This window comes from Panthera leo, chromosome A3, assembly GCF_018350215.1.
Source record: "Panthera leo isolate Ple1 chromosome A3, P.leo_Ple1_pat1.1, whole genome shotgun sequence".
Lineage (NCBI taxonomy): Eukaryota > Metazoa > Chordata > Mammalia > Carnivora > Felidae > Panthera > Panthera leo.
In genome coordinates this window covers 120,598,504-120,617,739 of record NC_056681.1, presented here as the reverse complement: position 1 = coordinate 120,617,739, position 19,236 = coordinate 120,598,504, and the positions used below count along the sequence as shown (strand labels likewise).

General features: G+C 40.3%; 2 protein-coding genes across 11 annotated transcripts in view; one reads left to right on the top strand and one right to left on the bottom strand.

Moving 5' to 3' along the window:
* ITSN2 (intersectin 2) overlaps positions 1-4,963 on the bottom strand; it is a 145,753-nt gene extending 140,790 nt beyond the window's left edge. For 4 of the 10 annotated variants that reach the window (XR_006200961.1, XR_006200962.1, XM_042933547.1 and 1 more), the window contains exon 1: positions 4,529-4,713. The gene's annotated coding sequence lies outside the window, so the exon portion shown is untranslated. Of the gene's footprint in view, positions 1-4,078; positions 4,097-4,528; positions 4,716-4,880 lie in introns of those variants that run through there. The other 6 variants (XM_042933548.1, XM_042933553.1, XM_042933556.1 and 3 more) reach the window with 5 other exon arrangements.
* LOC122215272 (synapsin-1-like) overlaps positions 1,190-19,236 on the top strand; it is a 42,659-nt gene continuing 24,612 nt past the window's right edge. The window contains exons 1-3 of the mRNA XM_042930342.1: positions 1,190-1,198; positions 4,194-5,017; positions 15,124-15,195. Of these exons, the coding sequence (XP_042786276.1) occupies positions 1,190-1,198; positions 4,194-5,017; positions 15,124-15,195 (905 nt within the window). The remainder of the gene's footprint in view (positions 1,199-4,193; positions 5,018-15,123; positions 15,196-19,236) is intronic.

The window sequence follows — 19,236 nt, the reverse complement described above, 5'->3', positions numbered from 1 at the left end:
CTAAATCAGAATCACAGAATGAGGACCACACATTAGAAGGAAGGAGAGGTGGACAGGGAAAGCCTTCCAATACAGGCTGTCTCTGCAGCAGGACAACATCAATTTATAAGCATTTCACTGGAACATTAGCAGAGGAGAAGCCTAAAATGCTCACAGTGAAAGAAGGTTAAGTGGAAATTAAACCATGACTTCTCTTCTACCATTCAGGTTTTCAGGACTTACCACAAAGTTAGAAAATGCGTATTACACGTGCATCTCAGTCCACATCATTCTCTGCAAATTTCATGAGTCTTGAATTTCTCACTTATACTTACCAAAATGTATTTCATGTCCACCAAAAAGTAAAATCACCAAATGCTACACATGTGAAATTCATGCCAATGTGTTTAAGCAAAAAGAAAATGATAAAGCAGCAGTTAACAGTGTCCTCCTGTCAGAGAAAACCCTGCTAGGGTTTATCTACGTGGACTCTATAGTTTGCCACTGCCCACCATTCTTTTTTATTATTATTTTTATTTTTAATGTTTTATTTATTTTTGAGAGACAGAGAGCATGAGTGGGAGAGGCGTAGAGAGAGGGAGACACAGAAAGCAGGTTCCGAGCTGTCAGCACAGAGCCTGACGTGGGGCTTGAACCCACAAACCACTGAGATCGTAACCTAAGCCAAAGTCGGACGCTTAACCTATGGAGCCACAAAGGCACCCCAACTGCCCACCATTCTTGACTATTCTTTCCCATTGTCAACCTCATACTAGTCAAGCGCTCCTCACACTGAAAAGCATAAGTTGTTTAACCACCTGGATTCAAAGACTCGGAAGTGATAATCCAAAGCAGTAGTTTCTTTCGCAGATACAGACACTTTCCTCCTTCAGGCTACATCCCACCACCCCTAATTTAAGGGGGGGCGGGGGAGGCAGATTCTTTAGGGGGAGATGAGATTGTGGGTCAGTTCTTCTGTTTTCCAGACTTCTTACATGGATTGTTTTGATGATAAGATTAAAAATTAAGGTGCAAAAAAGGGAATTTCTTTTCCAGTCATTTAGGTAAAAAGACCAAAAATGAAACAAAAAAAGGATTAAGCTAGTTTGAAATTTCTCACTGAAGCTAGTTGGAATAATGGTAATGTTTATTGAGCACCCATACTAATTAGTCACTGTGCTAAACACTTTCTATTACATACAATACCACTATGAGACAGGTACGTTTTGTAAATGAGAAACAGAAGCTTAGAGAATTAAAATCAGTTGCTCAAGGCCATACAGGTATTTCATGTTGGAGTTAGGAGCAGGAGGTTTCATCTTGAAAGCCTGTATCTTATCTACTATAGTTAAAATGAAAATAAATGAAATTTTTATTAACCACATATACTTTTTCTAAAATGAATATGCATTAGTGAAGAAACTAATCTAGAAAACACAGAAGAGTTGCTTAAATCAAACAAGTTAAATGTCTACTGTCTGGTAATAGATCTCCTAAATGTCTCCCATAACTACTGCTGAGTAGCTTCCCAAGTAACTAAATCATTCAGTGTCCTGATATAGCTGTGAAATGATTTTTCAAGTGACTCTCTTAAAATAATACTATTTGCAAATGAAATATGCTGCCCTCTTACAGTTGTATAAATACCTTATTTCGTGATGTATTCACTGCCCTATTTCTGCTCAGTTTCCTCCTCTCCTCCCCCACTTCCTCTCTGCCTTAAGATCCTTTAAAACCAGTTCAGTTCCCCCTTTTCAAAGAATGCCTACAAATATGCACCATGTACCTCTACCCAACAGGACTCTAACATCAGTGACTATGTTCAATAGTTACAGGAGGACACAAAGCAAAAAATGAACTCAAGAAAAAAAACAACAGCATTTCTGATGCACCTTCATCTTTAGATCTACTCGTTTACAGAATTCTAAACATTCTTATTTTCCTACTTCACACGTGGAATCCTGACTTTAACAACTAATACGCCAAAAAAAAAAAAAAAAAGCCTGCCTTTTCTTAGTCTTTCTTTAAAAACAGTTGTTCCACAAATGTTTCCATAAATAAGGTATTGAAAAGATCAGCATACCAAAAAAAAAAAAAAAAAACAAAAACAAAAACCAATGTCCTGTTATAAATATACCACATTTTTAGTAATACAAGTTTTAGTGATATAATTTAGTAACATAATTAGTTTATTCTGAATCATTTCTGGAACTTGTTCACAAATTGCTTTACAAGTAAATATAGTACATACAAACGCTAGTTACTTACCAGTGGATTAACATGTACTTTCATTCATTTACTCAACAAATATTTACTGAGTGCCCAAATGACTTTTTTTTTTTTTTAATTTCTGAATCAAGAGGAGTGATAAAAGCACAGGGGCTGAAGTTAAAAGGTCTTGGTTTGAAAAGGCTCTTGTACTTACTAGCTCAGAGACTAAGGGTGGTCAGTTAACCTCCAGATTAGCATTTCACCTATTTGATAGGAGAAAAAGTAACTACTCATAGGATCTTTGTTGATTATGCTTTAACTGATTATGCAAAACAGCACAGGGCCTAGCAGTAATAAGTGTTCAATTAATGATAACCACAGTAAATATATTTTAATACTGAGGAAAGTAGTTGAAGGAGATGACCAATAAATGTTCTTTTTGTCTTTCTAGAAAGATGGAAATTTGTGACACTTGATATTAAAGACACATTAAAAATAGAAATCTTAAGGTTATGGAAAAAAACTTCCACTTTTTAAAAAAAAAAAGATGTGTCAAGTATGTAAGATGAAGTAACAACAACAACAACAAAAATTAAGGTACGAAAGAAAAAGAGATGGATAAAGAAAATCCTGAAAGCTCCTGTGTGGGTGATAGGTGTATAGAGGTTCCTTATACTACTCTATTTTTGCAAAAATGCAATTTTTTATAACTATAATTGCAATCCCAGAACATGCCTAACACATTTCCTCATATTCAGAAGAGACTAGGATTTTAGCCTTGAGATCTGTTGGACTAATAATAGTACCTCCCTGCTCAATAATTCAGTACAGGTCAAGTTTTGTCAGACAATTCTAGCTTTCACTATAAAGGTGAGTGGAGGAAATAAATGTATTAAAGCATGAAAAAATGCAAGCTCTTCTGCTGCTCATTAATATTACAATAGCAATAATGCACATTTTCCCATGCCTTCCAAAAACACAAAATTGCTTGTTCTTAAATTAAGCTTTTAAAAACAACTTGCACCTTCTAAAAGGTGCAATTACAAGGGATATATGTCAATCATATTTCAATAAAGCTGGACAGGAGAGAGATATTACTAGAGAATCATAGGCATAGCCAAAGAAACCTAAAGATATGCAGACCAGAGTTGCTACTGTCTTTAAAATTTGAGGGATATTATTATCAATTTATGTAAAGGTTTTAGGTGATGTTTATAGACTGCGTTTAGGTTTTATCACTGATTAACAATATAGCAAACAAGCAGAGGGAAAGAGGCAATTTTCTTAAGAGGCTTAAGAAGCTTAACCTACAGAGTCTATGCCACCTAAATTAAGCCGACTAAAACAACACAAAATTTCAAGTCACACCTCGCCTATCTCTGGGTCAGCAAGTAAACACTAGTAAAAAAAAAAACAACTAGAGCATTTAAGAAAGCAATAATTTTTGTGTAACCCTTAATTCCTAAAATAAACTGGTTGGCTCTATCAAACATATTCCTAATTCATAATTAATTCAGGTCTCAAATGAAGCATACTTGCCATCGGCAATCATTCAACGACAAAGCGCATGATTAATCACCCAAATACAGCATCTTTTTACAGAACGCAAAGCCATCTGCAGTTTCCGCCTGGGTTTACACATTCACTAAGCACAGGCAGGCATCTTTAAAAACAACAACAACACAACAACAACAATAATAAGGAATAAACTACGATGGCCTGAGAGATTACATCTCTCCGCGCTTTTGTATACCCTGGAAATCAATAACGCTAAAGTCAAATTGTAACATTCCCCAACTTTGGTTTAACGCGAGCGGTGGACGCCGAGCATCCGCCCACTGGCCTCTCGTGACTCGGGACTACTTTGACGCACCGGGATGCGGCTCACCTGACATTCCGAACCAGCCATTACCAAGAAAAGCCAATTCTGCGGGGGGGGGGGGGTGCTCCCGAGAAAGCGTGCGGGTGCCCCTAAGGGCCCCCTTCTGCCTGCACCCTGAAAGCGAGGGGCCACGCCACCCCCGGCCCTGAGCGGCGTCCGCACCTGCCAGGAGAGGCTGGGGGCCGGGGTTCGGCCGCATGGGAAGGGGCGGCCCAGCCCCGGCCCCTCGGCGTCCGCCCTGGCCCCGCCGCTGGGGCAGGAACCGGGGCCGGAGGTTTCCGCCCGGCGCCGCCAAGCCCGCCAGGGGCCTAGCTCGGGCTCCCAAGGGCCCGTCCGCGGCGGCGGGGGCGCGCAGCCGCCTTCCAGCCCGGCCCGCCGAGGCTCCCCGCGGCGAGCGCGGTGGCGCCCGCACCTGCCCCGCGCCCTGCCGCAGCCCCGGCCAGTCGCTTCACCCACCTGGCGCCCCCGCCGCGCCTCCCGTACGTCACAGCGCGACCCCGTGCCCCTCGGCACCCGCAGCGCGGGAGCGAGAGGACGCCGGGAGACCCTGCTCGGCAGTCGCCGCCGCCGCCCGGTTTGTCGCCAGGCCGCCGACAGCGAACCTGTTGCGCAGCGTGTCACGGCCGCTCGGGCTTCGCGGCGCCGCCTCAGCCCCACAACAACATGGCGGCCGCGGCCTCCGCAGGAAGCCGGGGGGCGGGGAGGTAGGCGACGGGCCGGGCGGCTGACGGCCCGCCCGCCCGCCCGCGGCCGGCACCGACTCCCCTACCGTCGGGAACCCGAAGTTGGCCCGGGCGCGGCTCCTCACCCCCAAGAGTCCCGGGGCACCGAACCCCGCGGGCCTGGTGCCAGAGTTCCGTTCTCCCCTCGGGGAGGCCCCGAAGCCCCGGGACCCGGCAGCCCTTCCTGGAGCAGCGACGGCCCACCTGGCTCCTCCTCCCCGAGGTGACATGTTGAGGTTGGGTGGTGCGTTTCCTGCCTCTGCAGAACCCCCAGGGTTTCAGGGAAGGCCTAGCCGAGTCGGACACATGCCTGTTGCACCCCACATGGGGTGCTCTCCGGCGTCTTCTCCCTGTCTCCGGTTAATGCGCTGATCTGAGCTGGGATTCTCCTAGAATGGGAATCTGGAGCAGGAGAAGGAGGCTGTTCCTGCGCTTGTTTATGGGTCTGTTACAGCCCGCAGAAGAACTGACCATCCCCAATGGTCATCCATTCAGCATTCCTTACTCCTCTGTAACACATGACAAAGGCCGACGAGGTAGGGACCTCCCCACCTGCCTCCACTTGGGAGAGCAACTACCCCGTATACTCTAATGAGCAGTAAGAAGACGTTCATCTCTGCCCAAACTCCACTACCTGCAGGTCTGAACATTCTTCCCCACGCTATAGTTACTACCATATACCTTTGCCCTTAACACAGCATTCTTTCAAGAGAAAGGGTTTCTGCTAGCTGGGGTTAGAGGAGGAGTCACTGTTCCTATGGGTGTAACAAAATGGGGTTACAAGACCCAATAATTCTCTTGGCTTTTTGAGGCAGAGTGGGGGCTGGTTCCAGGTACAAAACTCATATCCCCCCCCCCCCTCCCCCGGCCCCAGGACTTAAGCAGATAAAGGAGAAATTTGTGCAGATCAAATGATCCCATGGCTTCATTACTTACCTGTTAGGGCAGGTGAAGATGGCAAGGCTGGCCTGAGAGGGATGGCTCCAAAGCTTAGGCCTATCTGGCCAACCAACCCATGTGAGGGACTTAGCAAACATCAGTGATGATAAACAGGCTTTTCCCGCTCTCACACTCGGTGTTTTTCCTAACTCTTCGGATTAGGACCTGACCAAGACCTGACAGACAGGTCCTGTGCTTCAGTGACATAATGAGGCCTGACTCCTTTGTGTTAGTCCAGGAAGTCTCTTATCTACTGGGGACCAGTCAATCTGCAAATAAGCCACCCAAGCTAAGGACAACACTCTTGAGCATATGGTCTCATTCTCATGGCAGACCTCACCAATTAATTGTGGTACTCCCTTTCAGAGCCCATATTTAAGGGTCTAAACCTCTGAATCCTTCTCAACATAATGCTCCAGAGACTTGGCCTAGTGTGAAACCTGTTTTTTTTAATTCTTGATAGGCAGATAGCCAGTCTCTATATCCCTCCCACCATTTGGTCAATGCCATTTGTGTTTTCTGGGTTCTGAACCTGGGGAAATTCACCGAGTCCTTTTTCTTTCTGAAGGAGGTGCTGAATCCATGGCTGGATAAAAATGAAGCTTGTAAAAAGGAATATTTATGAACAAAAAATATTTCAACATCTCCCTAAAATAAGTAAAATATTTAGCAACCTGTCATGGAAATTGGTGTCCTGTGTACAACTGGGAACCTGTAGTATCCCGACTGCTAAAACATTATATCTCAGGGTTCTGTAAGGAATCTTGAAGCCAATTTGTCCATCCTATCCTACTCATTCAGTATTTATGATTTACATAGGTGATATATCCACCATCCTACTTCTTTGACATCCTCTTCTGCTCACAGATCATACCTTGGAACTGTATCTGTGATTTCTCTCCTTGGTGTTTCCCAGATCCCACCACTCTTGTTTACCTGCAGCCTAATGGGTGATCAGATACTTGGAGGAACTAAGTCCTACCTTAGACATATAGGCATACCTGTTAAATCTAAAGAAGATTAGGAATTACTATAGTATGAGAAGGCCGAGAGGTCAAGAAAGGGACTAGGTATATTTTTCTTCCCCAACTTCTTCCACAATTTAGGATAGATTCTTGGGTCTATTCCTGGTAATCTAGCTTTTACCATGGGAGCATTTAATCTCAATCTGTTTTCCTTACCTGCACTGATTCTTCCCACCCCAACCATATATATGCTATGTTCTATCAATCTCTCTTTGTTTTAATTAATTAGATCCCATCCTTAACCCCATTCCTACTCAGTCTACCCTCAGAACAAACCCACAATGGTGGGAAGAGGCTATAATAGAGAACATAAGCAATTTCAGAGTCTAAACATCCCATGAGATAAATAAATTATCTATCCTATAGAGTAGGAAGGCTATGAGAATCTAGAGCTCATATGTAATGCCTCCAGTAGTAGTAAATCTCCAAGACAATGCAATAAATAAATAATTTAGAACTTCCCTTATTGTTTCTTGTAGCGCAGGTCTGTTGGCTACAAGCCTTCTTTGTTTTATCCAAAAATGTTATTTTGCTTTCATATGAGAATTGTATGTCCCCTGAATATGGAATTCCAGATTGACAGGGTTTTTTTTTTCTCTTTCAGCATCTTAAAGATGTTTTTGCATTCTCTTCTGGGCTTCCTGGTTTCCACTGAAAGTCAGGTGTTGATCAGATCATTTTCTCCTCTATGTAATATGCTATTTTCTCTTGCTGCTTTCAATGTTTGCTCTTTATCTTTGACTTTCAATAACTTGACCCTGATGTGCACCAGCGTTTTGTTTGTTTGTTTGTTCTGTGTGGCATTCATTTACAATCCTGTATCTACAAATTTCTATCTTTAATCAATTAGGAAAAATCTTAGACATTATTTCTTTAAAATTTTTTTTAATGTTTATTTATTTTTGAGAGAGAGAGAAAGCAAGAGAGCATGAGCAGGGGAGGGGCAGAGAGAGAGGGAGACACAGAATCTGAAGCAGACTCTTCACAGAATCTGCGCTGTCATCACACAGTCCAACATGGGGCTCAAACCCACAAACCTTGAGATCATGACCTGATCCGGAGTTGGGCACTTAACCGACTGAGCCACCCAGGCATCCCAGACATTATTTCTTCAAATACTTTTTTTCTGCCCCATTCTCTCTCTCATCTCCTTCTGGCATTACACGTATATTTGATTGTTTGCTATCATCTGGGTTCATATAGATGTAGCAGTATTAAACTACTATTGAACACCAGAAAAACCTGCTCTACCTTCCTGATCCTTAGGGCATCTGAAGATAGGAGCATTGTGCAGTGGGAATCTAAAGCTGTGCCCCTTTTACCTTCTGTCTTTGGTGGGAGTAATCTGCCTCTATTGTTAGCAACTGAGCTTTTAGCCAGGGTGTCTCTTTTCTGTAGGAAAAAAAACCCTTAAAATATCTCTATACTACTCTTGAACGCACACACACACACACACACACACACACACACACACACAGATAGAGACATACCCGCACACATTCTATCAGAATGATTCTATTTCTTCTGAGAAATAGCTGGAAAGTGAGGTTTGTCTCTTTTTTAGTCTCTTTTTTCTTTCAAAACCCGCACAAAAGAATAGATGTGCTGACAGTCGTTCTTTGTGCATATAGAACATAAAGTCAAAGTCAATCTGGGAAACCAAGCTGAGGCTGCCCTAGTATTTTGACCATAAGAGCAGTTGAAAAGCAGGTCAGGGATATGGGAAGTCAGGGTCCTGGAAAAGGCCTAGGGTTTCATCTGGTATGTATTTGCCGATTCATTAATTTGATATTTGTTTTCATTCAACAAATATTTATTAAGAACCTATCATGTTTTAGCTACTGGAAACAAGGAGTTAGCAAGGAATTAGCACTAGTGGAAGCAGCTGACCCAATTCAGAGGCATGGTAAATGGGCCAAACTGGTTCCTTTGCCCTGTTACCGGCTTGGTAACCTCCTGCATCCTATTTTGGAGCCCTGGCGTAGATGAGAAATACGGAAGAAGAAGCGGAAATACGAATGATTTAAGGGGAAAGAGGAGGGAAGGGAAATTCCCGAGCACGCAGGAAGGAGTGTTCTCATTATTGAGCCGCTTGTGTCATGCAAAACTTGAGATGCTGGCTTAAGGCCTGATGGTACTGGAAGAGGTAGTACCAGGCATATTAGAGGGGAAGTCAGCCCAGACTTGGCTCTGGGCCAGCACAGCAGGGTGGAGCCAAAGGCCAGACTGGGGCAAGGCCCTAGAGCTCTGGACAGGACGTGCCCATTCATGACTGAAGCACTAGGGGCTTCCAGTCTGGCAGGTGTAGCTCAGGGAAAGGGAATCCAGCCTGTATTCAGAAGTCAGACGTGCTTCCTGTCTGGCACATTTGCCCAGCTGTCTGTTCAGTTCATTGCTGCCGTCTCCAGCACAAACCTGGAGCAATTCCAGTTCCCTTCTTGTAATAACCTCACTAGTATTTATGTGGCATTTTGCACTTGATGGAGTAATTTTGTTATTTCATTTAATCCTCACAACAATTCTGGGAAGCAGGGTAAGGATCTGTTTGTGATCATCTAACCTTGGTTGGTATGAAAGGAAAGAGGTAAAATCAGGCCTCAGTCTTGTGTGGGTAGTTTTCCCATGCCCAGTTGTTGTGATTTTCCTTTTTTCCCTTTTAAATAGAGAAACACAGGCTATGCTATTCTGGGTTCAGATAGCAACAATGTTTTTGTTTAAAACGTACAGTGGATCAGATCATTTTGTACTATGCGGCCCAGTCTAGCTGGACAAACATTTTTATTTCTAGAATTACCATTTTCTTCTTTCTAAGTAAGATAATATCTTGAGCCAATGAAATATAAGAAAGACAACTGCCCCTACACTGGCCCCCACCCCCACTCACAGGAGAGAGAGATATGGAGTTCTGTATTTGCTGTGGTGCAAGGGTAGATCCCTGGCAAACGGGAGGCCACATTTTGTTCATTTAGATGATACCCTTATAACTTGCCCTGTCTTGATTTACCCAAGAACAAGATGAACATCTAAAAATTAGGGCAATTAAATCACTGCCCCAAATGGTGTCAGCAACCTCAGCATGGTTGCCATTCTCATCCACCCGAGGGCAGAATGACCAGAATTCTCCACCCAGGAGAATCTCTGCACTGGGACTCAGATGGAGATTAGGATTGGGTGCTTAGTGCTATTTGCCATTTCTTTTGTTTTCCCCTTTGTGTTGCATGTATCCAATAAATAGGCCTTGTTCTTTTTCGAGTACCTATAGTTTAAAAGTGTTTAATTCGGTAGAATCACATAGGAGGGCAAAGAAGCACAAAAATAGACTTGCTCGCAAATTAATTGAACCTTAGAAGCCATTCCTCAACAGGTGGATGTTTGTGCCTTTTTTGCATAACTTGAGTGTCAAAAAAAGTACAGCATTTGAATGAAGTCATTCAGCCATAAGTGATGAGAATGGCTACTATCCAGTTTTCCTAACATTTAACCACCACGACCATTGCTTGCCTAGTGTGCCTGGCACATATAAATATAAATACAAATATAGTCTCTAACAAAAAGTAACAGTGCATGCCAGGTATTATAAACCGCACTTCACAGGTGAAGAAACTATCATTTAGAGAAATGGGATCATTTTTCCACAATCACATATTTAGAAAGTGGAAGAGCTAGAATTTGAATCCTTATTTTTATAACTACCAAGACCATGGTCTTTCTACCCTACAATACTTCCTCTCACTATATTACAGCATTAGCAGTTTCTCTGTATTAAATATACATGAGTAGGAAATTCCAAAGTAATTTATCTTGGAAGAACAGTTCCCCAAAATATGAAGATGCAAATAGTAGGTCAGGTTCCACTGTGCAGTCAGACACATGGTGTCATGCTCCTGGAGCATGTGATTCCTGCCACTGCAGTCAGGAATTCATGCCACAGTGCACTCCTCTTCTCTGTGTTGGCCATGGATTTGGAGGGTGTGACTTAGATGGTCTTATTCCTTATTTTCCTTTAAGAGTCTGTCATGTAAATACTTTTTTTTTTTTTTCAACGTTTTTTATTTATTTTTGGGACAGAGAGAGACAGAGCATGAACGGGGGAGGGGCAGAGAGAGAGGGAGACACAGAATCGGAAACAGGCTCCAGGCTCCGAGCCATCAGCCCAGAGCCTGACGCGGGGCTCGAACTCACGGACCGCGAGATCGTGACCTGGCTGAAGTCGGACGCTTAACCGACTGCGCCACCCAGGCGCCCCATAAGGAGAATCCCACCTGATCATTTGAAGAGGAGTGGAAGCAGTGGCCTTAAAGATGTACACTCAGTCTGGCCAGTGTGAGCCATAGCAGTTAATTAAATGAACATCTTGCCATTCGCGACCACCCACATTGACCCAAGGTAATTTAGTAAGGTCAGATTACTCAAAATACTTAGAAGAGCTTCATTACATTCCAAATAGACAGCCGAAGGAAAATAAAATCTTAATGTCTGTGTCTGATTTTCAATTCTGTGAAACGATCTGACTACAGAACATTTTTTTTATTCTTTATTGAGGTATAACTTGCAGATCGTAAAGTATACACACTGTAAATGTGCCAATGCCTAGATTTTACATAAGTGAAACACAGTATGTACCTACCTGTGCCTGGCTTCTGCCCAATGTTATAGACAGTCCATTTGAAGCAACAGATTTTTTACCCCACTTTGAAATGCTTCCTACAATTCACTCATTTGTAGGACGAGAAATTTTTTTTAAAGATTTCAGACGAGGGGCGCGTGGGTGGCTCAGTTGGTTGAGTGTCTGACTCTTAATTTTGGCTCAAGTCATGATCCCAGGGTTGTGGAATCCAGCTACCACATCAGGCTCTGTGCTGAGTGCAGAGCCTGCTTGAGATTCTCTCCCTCTATTTTCCTCTGCCCCTCTCCCCCACTTACATGTGTTTTCTCCCTCTCTTAAAAAAATAAATAAATAAATAAATAGATTCCAGACTAAGTCATCTTTAAGAGATTGCCTATTATTTTCATCAAGAAGTAATTAGTGAAAATCTTTGTGTAAGTGTTTTGCATCCATTTATCTCTCCATCTCTCATTTTGTTCTAAAAAATAATTGCAAGAGAATTGAAAACTCTTTGTTTTCAATTCTCTGTTCTGGAAAATGCCAGCATTGTGTTGGTATTTAAGAAAGTTGTTGACCAACCTCCCCATATCCACCAATGTTTTTATTTTCTAAAATTCACTTTTTTCTTGAGAAAAAAAGGGGTTTTATTCCATTTTATTTTTATTTTCCAAACAGCATTATTTTAATAATTCTATAGTTTTGAAGTACAGGTAGATTCTAAATAATGCAGTTGCATCATAACAACAACCCAAACCTCTTTCATTTTCCTTTTAGGATTTGTGCATTTAAAAATATACTTATTATTTGACTGATTCATCGCGTAATATAATTTTCAGCTTTTTTTCCCTTAAGGTAAAGTCATAAATACTTTTCCATGATAGCATATCTTCTGTATTTTCCACATTTATCTTTAGAAACTGCATACTTTCTCTTGACTAAAGTACTGTAATTTACTTAATGATTCTCCTGGTATTGGCTGATTTTAATTTTTCATTATTATAAATTACATTTTCTTTCTAAACACCTAAACGTACATAAAAAACATTTCACAATAAATGTTTTCATAGGTACCATTTTTCCTTCTTTTGGCGTTCATCGTTAAAATTAATTCTCAGAACTGTAATTGCTGCATTAAAATAATTATTGATAGTTTCTATAAGACTATTATTAATTTACTGTCATAGCAGTGTAGGAGTGTACCAGTTCCACTACACCCTCCTCAAAATGATATTTCATCTACATTTAAAAATTGTAATTACGAGGCAAAATAATTTTTCAATTTAACTTGTTTTTCTTAGGTCATTATGATCTAACTTGATGGTCAACATTTTTATACTTTTATGAATTAATAAAAAGTAATCTTTCTTCTGTGAATTATTCACATTCTCTGTTCATTTACATATTATGGTATTCCAATTTTACCAATTCATATACAGTAAATTCTTTTAAAACATTGAGATATAATGGGCATATAACCTTGTATACAAACACATACAAACTCGATATTTGCATGTGTTGCCAAATGATCACCACAATAAGTCTTGTTAGCAACTGTCACCACACATAGTTACAATTTTTTTTTCTTGTGATAAGAACAAAGATTTACTGTCTAAGCAAATCTAAAAAAAGATTTCATAGATAAGTGAGATCATAGTGGTATTTATCTTTCTCTGTCTGACTTATTTAACTTAGCATAATGACCTCAGGGTCCATCCATGTTGCCACAAATGGCAAGATATCATTCTTTTTATAGATGAATAATATTCCATTGTATATAAACATATTTATACCACATTTTTTAATTTATTCATCCATTTATGGATACTTAAAAAAAATTTTTTTTAATGTTTATTTTTGAGAGACAGAGAGAGACAGAGCACGAGTCAGGGAGGAGCAGAGAGAGAGGGAGACACAGAATCCAAAACAGGCTCCAGGCCCTGAGCTGTCAGCACAGAGCCCGACACGGGGCTTCAACCCATGGACCGTGAGATCATGACCTGAGCCTAAGTTGGCGCTTAACCAACTGAGCCACCCAGGTGCCCCCATTTATGGATACTTTGATTGTTTCTATGTCTTGGCTATTATAAATGTTTATATTTATTTTGAGAGAGTGAGGGAGCATGCACATGTGCACTCCAGTGAACAGGGGAGGGGCAGAGAGAGGGGGAGAGAATCCCAAGCAGATTGCACGCTGAGAGCACAGAGCCCAACGTGGGCCTTGATCTCACGAACGATGAGATCATGACCCGAGTGGATATCAAGAGTTGGACACTTAACCAACTGAGGCACCCAGGTGCCCCTATATCTTGGCTATTATAAATTATGCTGTAATGAACATGGGGGTGATATATCTTTTTGAGTTAATATTTTCATTTTCTATGAATAAATACCCAGAAGTAGAAATGCTGGATCATATGGCAGTTCTATTGTTTTTAGTTTGATGTAGTCCCACCTGTTTATTTTTGCTTTTGTTCCCTTTGCTTTTGGTGTCAAATCCAAAAAATCATTACCAAGAGCAATGTCAAGGAGCTTACTGTCAATGTTGTCTTCTCAGAGTTTAGGTCTTACATTCAGGTCTTTAATCCATTTTATGTTAATTTTTGTGTATGGTGTAAAAAAGCGATCCAGTTTTATTCTTTTGCATTTGGCTGTCCAGTTTTTCCCAGCACCACTGACTGAAGAGACTGTCCTTTCCCCATTGTATATTCTTGGCTCCTTTGTCATTAAATTAATTGACCATATATGTGTGGGTTTATATCAGGGCTCTCTGTTATGTTCCATTGATCTATGGGTCTGTTTTTATGCCAGTACCATATTGTTTTGATTACTATAGCTTTGTAGTATAGTTTGAAATCAGGCATTGTGATGCCTCCAGCTATGTTCTTTCTCAAGGTTGCTTTGGCTATTTGGGTTTTTTTATATTTTGTGGTGCCATATAAATTTTAGGTTTGTTTGTTTTATTTCTATGAAAAATGCCATTGGAATTTTGATAAAGATTGCATTGAATCTGTAGATTGGTTTGGGTAGAATGGATTGTTTAACAATATTAATTCTTTCAATCCATGAGGATAGAATATATTTCCATTTATTTGTGTCTCCTTCAATTTCTTTCATCAGTGCAGGTCTTTCACCTTCTTGGTTAAGTTTTGTTTTGTTTTTTTTTCAGCATAAGAAAACATAAACAGATGCTTTAGTTATAAAGCTTACATAAAACTTAGGAATTTTGCTTTCATTATTTTTTTGCACTGAGAACTTATATTTGGGACCTTCTTAGTTAAGTTTATTCCTAGGTATTTAATTCATTTTTGATGCAATTGTAAATAGGATCATTTTCTTTTTTTTTTTTTTTAATTTTTTTTTTCAACGTTTTTTATTTATTTTTGGGACAGAGAAAGACAGAGCATGAACGGGGGAGGGGCAGAGAGAGAGGGAGACACAGAATCGGAAACAGGCTCCAGGCTCCGAGCCATCAGCCCAGAGCCTGACGCGGGGCTCGAACTCACAGACCGCGAGATCGTGACCTGAAGTCGGATGCTTAACTGACTGCGCCACCCAGGCGCCCCAGGATCATTTTCTTAATGTCTGTTTCTGATAGTTCCTCATTAGCATATAGAAACACAGCAGATTTTTGTATATTGATTTTGTATCCTGCAACTTTACCTAATCCATTTACTCTAAAAGTTTTTTGGTGGAGTCTTTAGGTTTTCCGATATAATATGTCATCTGCAAATAGTGACAGTTTTACTTCTTCCTTTCCAGTTTGGATGCCTTTTATTTCTTCTTCTTACGTAATTGCTCTGACCAGGACTTCCAATGTTATATTGAGCAAAGGTGAGAGTAAACATCCTTGTCTTGTTCCATAGACAATGTTGCTGTGGGCTTGTCACATAAAGCCTTTATCATGTTGATGTACATTCCCTCTATACCCACTTTGTTGAGAGTTTTTATCATAAATGAATGTTGAATTTTGTATAATGCTTTTCTACATCTATTGAGATGATCATATGATTTTTCTCTTTCATTTTGCTATCGTGGTGTATCATATTGATTGATTTGTGAATGTTGAGCCATCCCTGCTTTCTGGAATAAATCCCGCTTGATCATTGTATATCATCCTTTTAATCTATTATTGAATTTGGTTTGCTAGTATTTTGTTGAGGATTTTTTGCATCTGTGTTCAAAATATTGGGCTATAATTTTCTTTTCTTGTGGTGTCCTTCTCTGGTTTTAGTTTCAAGGCAATACCAGCCTTGGAAAATGAATTTGGAAATGTTCCCTCCTCTTATTATTAATATTTTTTTGAAGAGTTTGAGAAGGATTAATTCTTCTTTAAATATATAGTAGAATTCACCAGTGAAGACATCTGATCCTAAACTTTAGTTTGTTGGGAGGTTTTTTAACTACTGATTCTATCTCCTTATTAGTAATCAATCTATTCAGATTTTCTATTCCTTCATGATTCAGTTTTGGTAGGTTGTGTGTTTCTAAGATTTATCCATTTCTTCTTTTTAAAAAATGTTTCTTAATGTTTATTTTTTGAGAGAGAGAGAGAGAATTCAAGCAGGGCAAGGACAGAGTGAGGGGGACTTAGGATCCAAAGCGGGCTCTACATTGACAGCAGCGAGCCTGATGTGGGGCTCAAACCCACAAACTGCAAGATCATGACCTGAGCCAAAGTCAGACTTTCAACTGACTGAGCCACCCAGGTGCTCCTATCCATTTCTTCCATGTTGCCAAATTTGTTGGCATAACTGTTGATAGTAGTCTCATGTCCTTTGTATTTCTGTGGTATCAGTTGTAATGTCTCCTCTTTCATTTATTTTATTTATTTCATTCTAATTTTATTTATTTGAGTGTTCTCTCTTCTTTTCTTGATGAATGTAGCTAAAGTTTTTTCAATTTATCTTTCCAAAGAACCAGCTCTTAGTTTCATTTACCTTTTCTTTATTTTATTATTTTTTATTTTAGAAAGAGAGAGAGTGTGAGTGGGGGAAAAGGGGCATAGGCAGAGAGAGAGAGAGGGAGGGAGAGAGGGTGAGGGAGAGAGAGAGAGAATTTTAAGCAGGCGCTATGCTCAGCATGGAGCTTGATGCAAGGCTTGATCCCACAACCCTGGGATCATGACCTTAGCCGAAGCAAGAGTCAGCTGCTCAACCAACTGAGCCACCCAAGCACCCCTCATTTACCTTTTCTATTGTCTTTTTACTACTTATTTCTGCTCTGATCTTTGTTATTTCCCACTTTCTACTAACTTTGGGCTTCATGTTGTCTTCTTTTTCTAGTTCTTTGAGGTGCAAATATTATAGATCTAGCAACCTAAAATAAGGTTGAATCCTTCAGTTCCAATTCCAAATTGCTTGGGATGAAACTCTGATGGTCCAACTTAGGAACACTCCTGTTCCAATCAACTGCAGTCAGGGAGATAGAATCAAAGTGTGTAAATATGTCTGACTGGATCTACTCTTGTGATTTTGGCATTTAATGTCTGGAGGAAAAAAGGAAAGGAGGAACAATATAAACCTGACAGATATGACAGAAGATTTCTCCTGTAATATTTTTGTCAGGCAGACATTGGCACTGATGGCAATTTTCTTATGAAAGAAAAAAAAACAAATATCAAAATGTCTCTGCAATATGCTAAGAGTCTTTGGGACTTTTGTTATGGTGGCCATGATATATTTTAGTTTTTTCAGATGCTTAAGGAGAAGCTGTTTGATTTATCATTTGGGACAAGAGAGAGTAACTGAAATTATATTACAACTCTAGCATTCTCTTTTTAAGTTCAGTGTTCTTTCCCAGAGCAGTGACAGTGACACTGTTAGAAGTTAAAACAAAAAATATAAAGTTCTAGGGGTGCCTGGGTTGCTCAATCTGTTAATTGTCTGACTCTTGACTTTGGCTCAGGTAGTGATCTCATGGTTTGCAGGATCGAGCCCTTCATCAGGCTTCTTGCTGGCAGTGCAGAGCCTGTTTGGGATTTTCTCTCTAACCCTTCCCCTCCCACCCCCCCTCCCCCCGCTCTCTCTCTCAAAATAAATAAATATATACATGTATACAAACAATAAAATAAAAATAAAATTCTATCCTCCAACCAACAAATTTTAGTTAGAATTATGGTAACTTCTGGGCACCTGAGTTGGTTGAGCATCCAACTCTTGATTTTGGCTCAGGTCATGATCTCAGGGTCATGGGATCAAGCCCTGCATCAAGCCTCAAGCCTACTTGAGATTCTCTCTCTCTCCCTTTGCCCCTCTCCCCAGCTAATGCTCTCTCTCTTTTTCTCTAAGAAAGAAAGAAAGAGAGAAATAAAGAAAATAAAGAAAGGAAGGAAGGAAGGAAGAAAGAAAAGTTATGGTATCTTCTTAGGGATTTACAAAAATGTCCTTGAACTTTGTGTCCTTCAAATTTAGCCTTGCTTTTAATTTGATGTAGTGCACAGTCTGAATTGATTTGTTTTGTCATTCATATAGTAAGTCTCAGCACAGGGAGCAGGTTTTGACATGTACTAGAAGCTCACACTGAACTCTCAATACTTAGAAAATAATAATTAATGATTAGGTACTGGGTATTTGGCACAAAACTCTAATTAACTTTAAGAGCTATTTTGGTGTATGATGAAAGTGAGATGTGAAAAACTTTTCATGGCTTCTTAGAAGGAGTCAGCAATGTATCCATTGGCTGAGAAATGCTGAAATTTGGAATACATAAATATAGTTGCTTGATGAATGTGAACATCAGGTGGTTCTCATGTTAGGAGTTGTAAAAACATTTATACTAGAATAAATGTCATCAAGATTGAATTAAGAGTTTAGAGGCCCTAAAATTAAAGTACCCATGTGTGAAATTAAAACAAAACACCAGTATACACTAAACTTTAAAATCAGGAAGTCCAATTCTATGATTTGTTTATCTTGTCATTTTGCATGGTGATTTTTGCAATGCTTTTTTTTTTTTAACTCTTCAATATTGAAGTATTTCCAAATAATTGTGTGTGTGTGTACCCCCACATGCATGCATGAATACAGTGTGTGCATGTTTGCACACATGCAGATATGCATGATCAAGGCATGCCTTTGCTTCAAGTACCCTAAGATATGCTTAGTCTGCTTCTTGGATAATCCACGGTGGCTACACCATGTTCTTCAGAACTCGGAACATTAAGTGGATTGTATGGATTTTGGTTCCAATTACAGAAAATTTGAATAGATAAATTGGCAAGCAAGGACACTACACCAAGGGGCAACTCCTTTACGACTCCTCAAAAGACAGCTGTGCCTGGCGTCTTCTACCCAATGTGGTAGGGGCTCAGATTCATATTGGAGCATAAGAATTTTGCTCCGATATGATCCTGATTGAGGAGCAAGTGAGCAGCTGGTGAAGGCCTTTTCGTGTGATGGTTCCTAACTTCTTCAACAAAAACTCTTTTCATTATTTCCCCTCCTGATTTGAAATATTTTTTAAAAATGCATTTAATATCTAAAAGTTTGTTGTATGTAAATGCATATTAAAATGCCCTTTACAAGGGGCGCCTGGGTGTCTCGGTCGGTTGAGCGTCCGACTTTGGCTCGGGTCATGATCTCACAGTTCGTGGGTTCGAGCCCCACCTCAGGTTCTGTGCTGATAGCTCAGAGCCTGGAGCCTGCTTCAGATTCTGTGTCTCCTTCTCTTTCTGCCCCTACCCCGCTCACGCTTTGTCTCACTCTGTTTCTCAAAAATAAATGTAAAAAAATAATAAAAAAAATAAATGCCCTTTATGAAAGGAAATTAAGAAAATAAGAATCTTCAGACTTAAACTGTCAGAATACAACATTGCATAAGAAAAAATAGTTAGAAATTACTTTAAAGAAATGGAATGGCTCCGGTTCTGAGCAA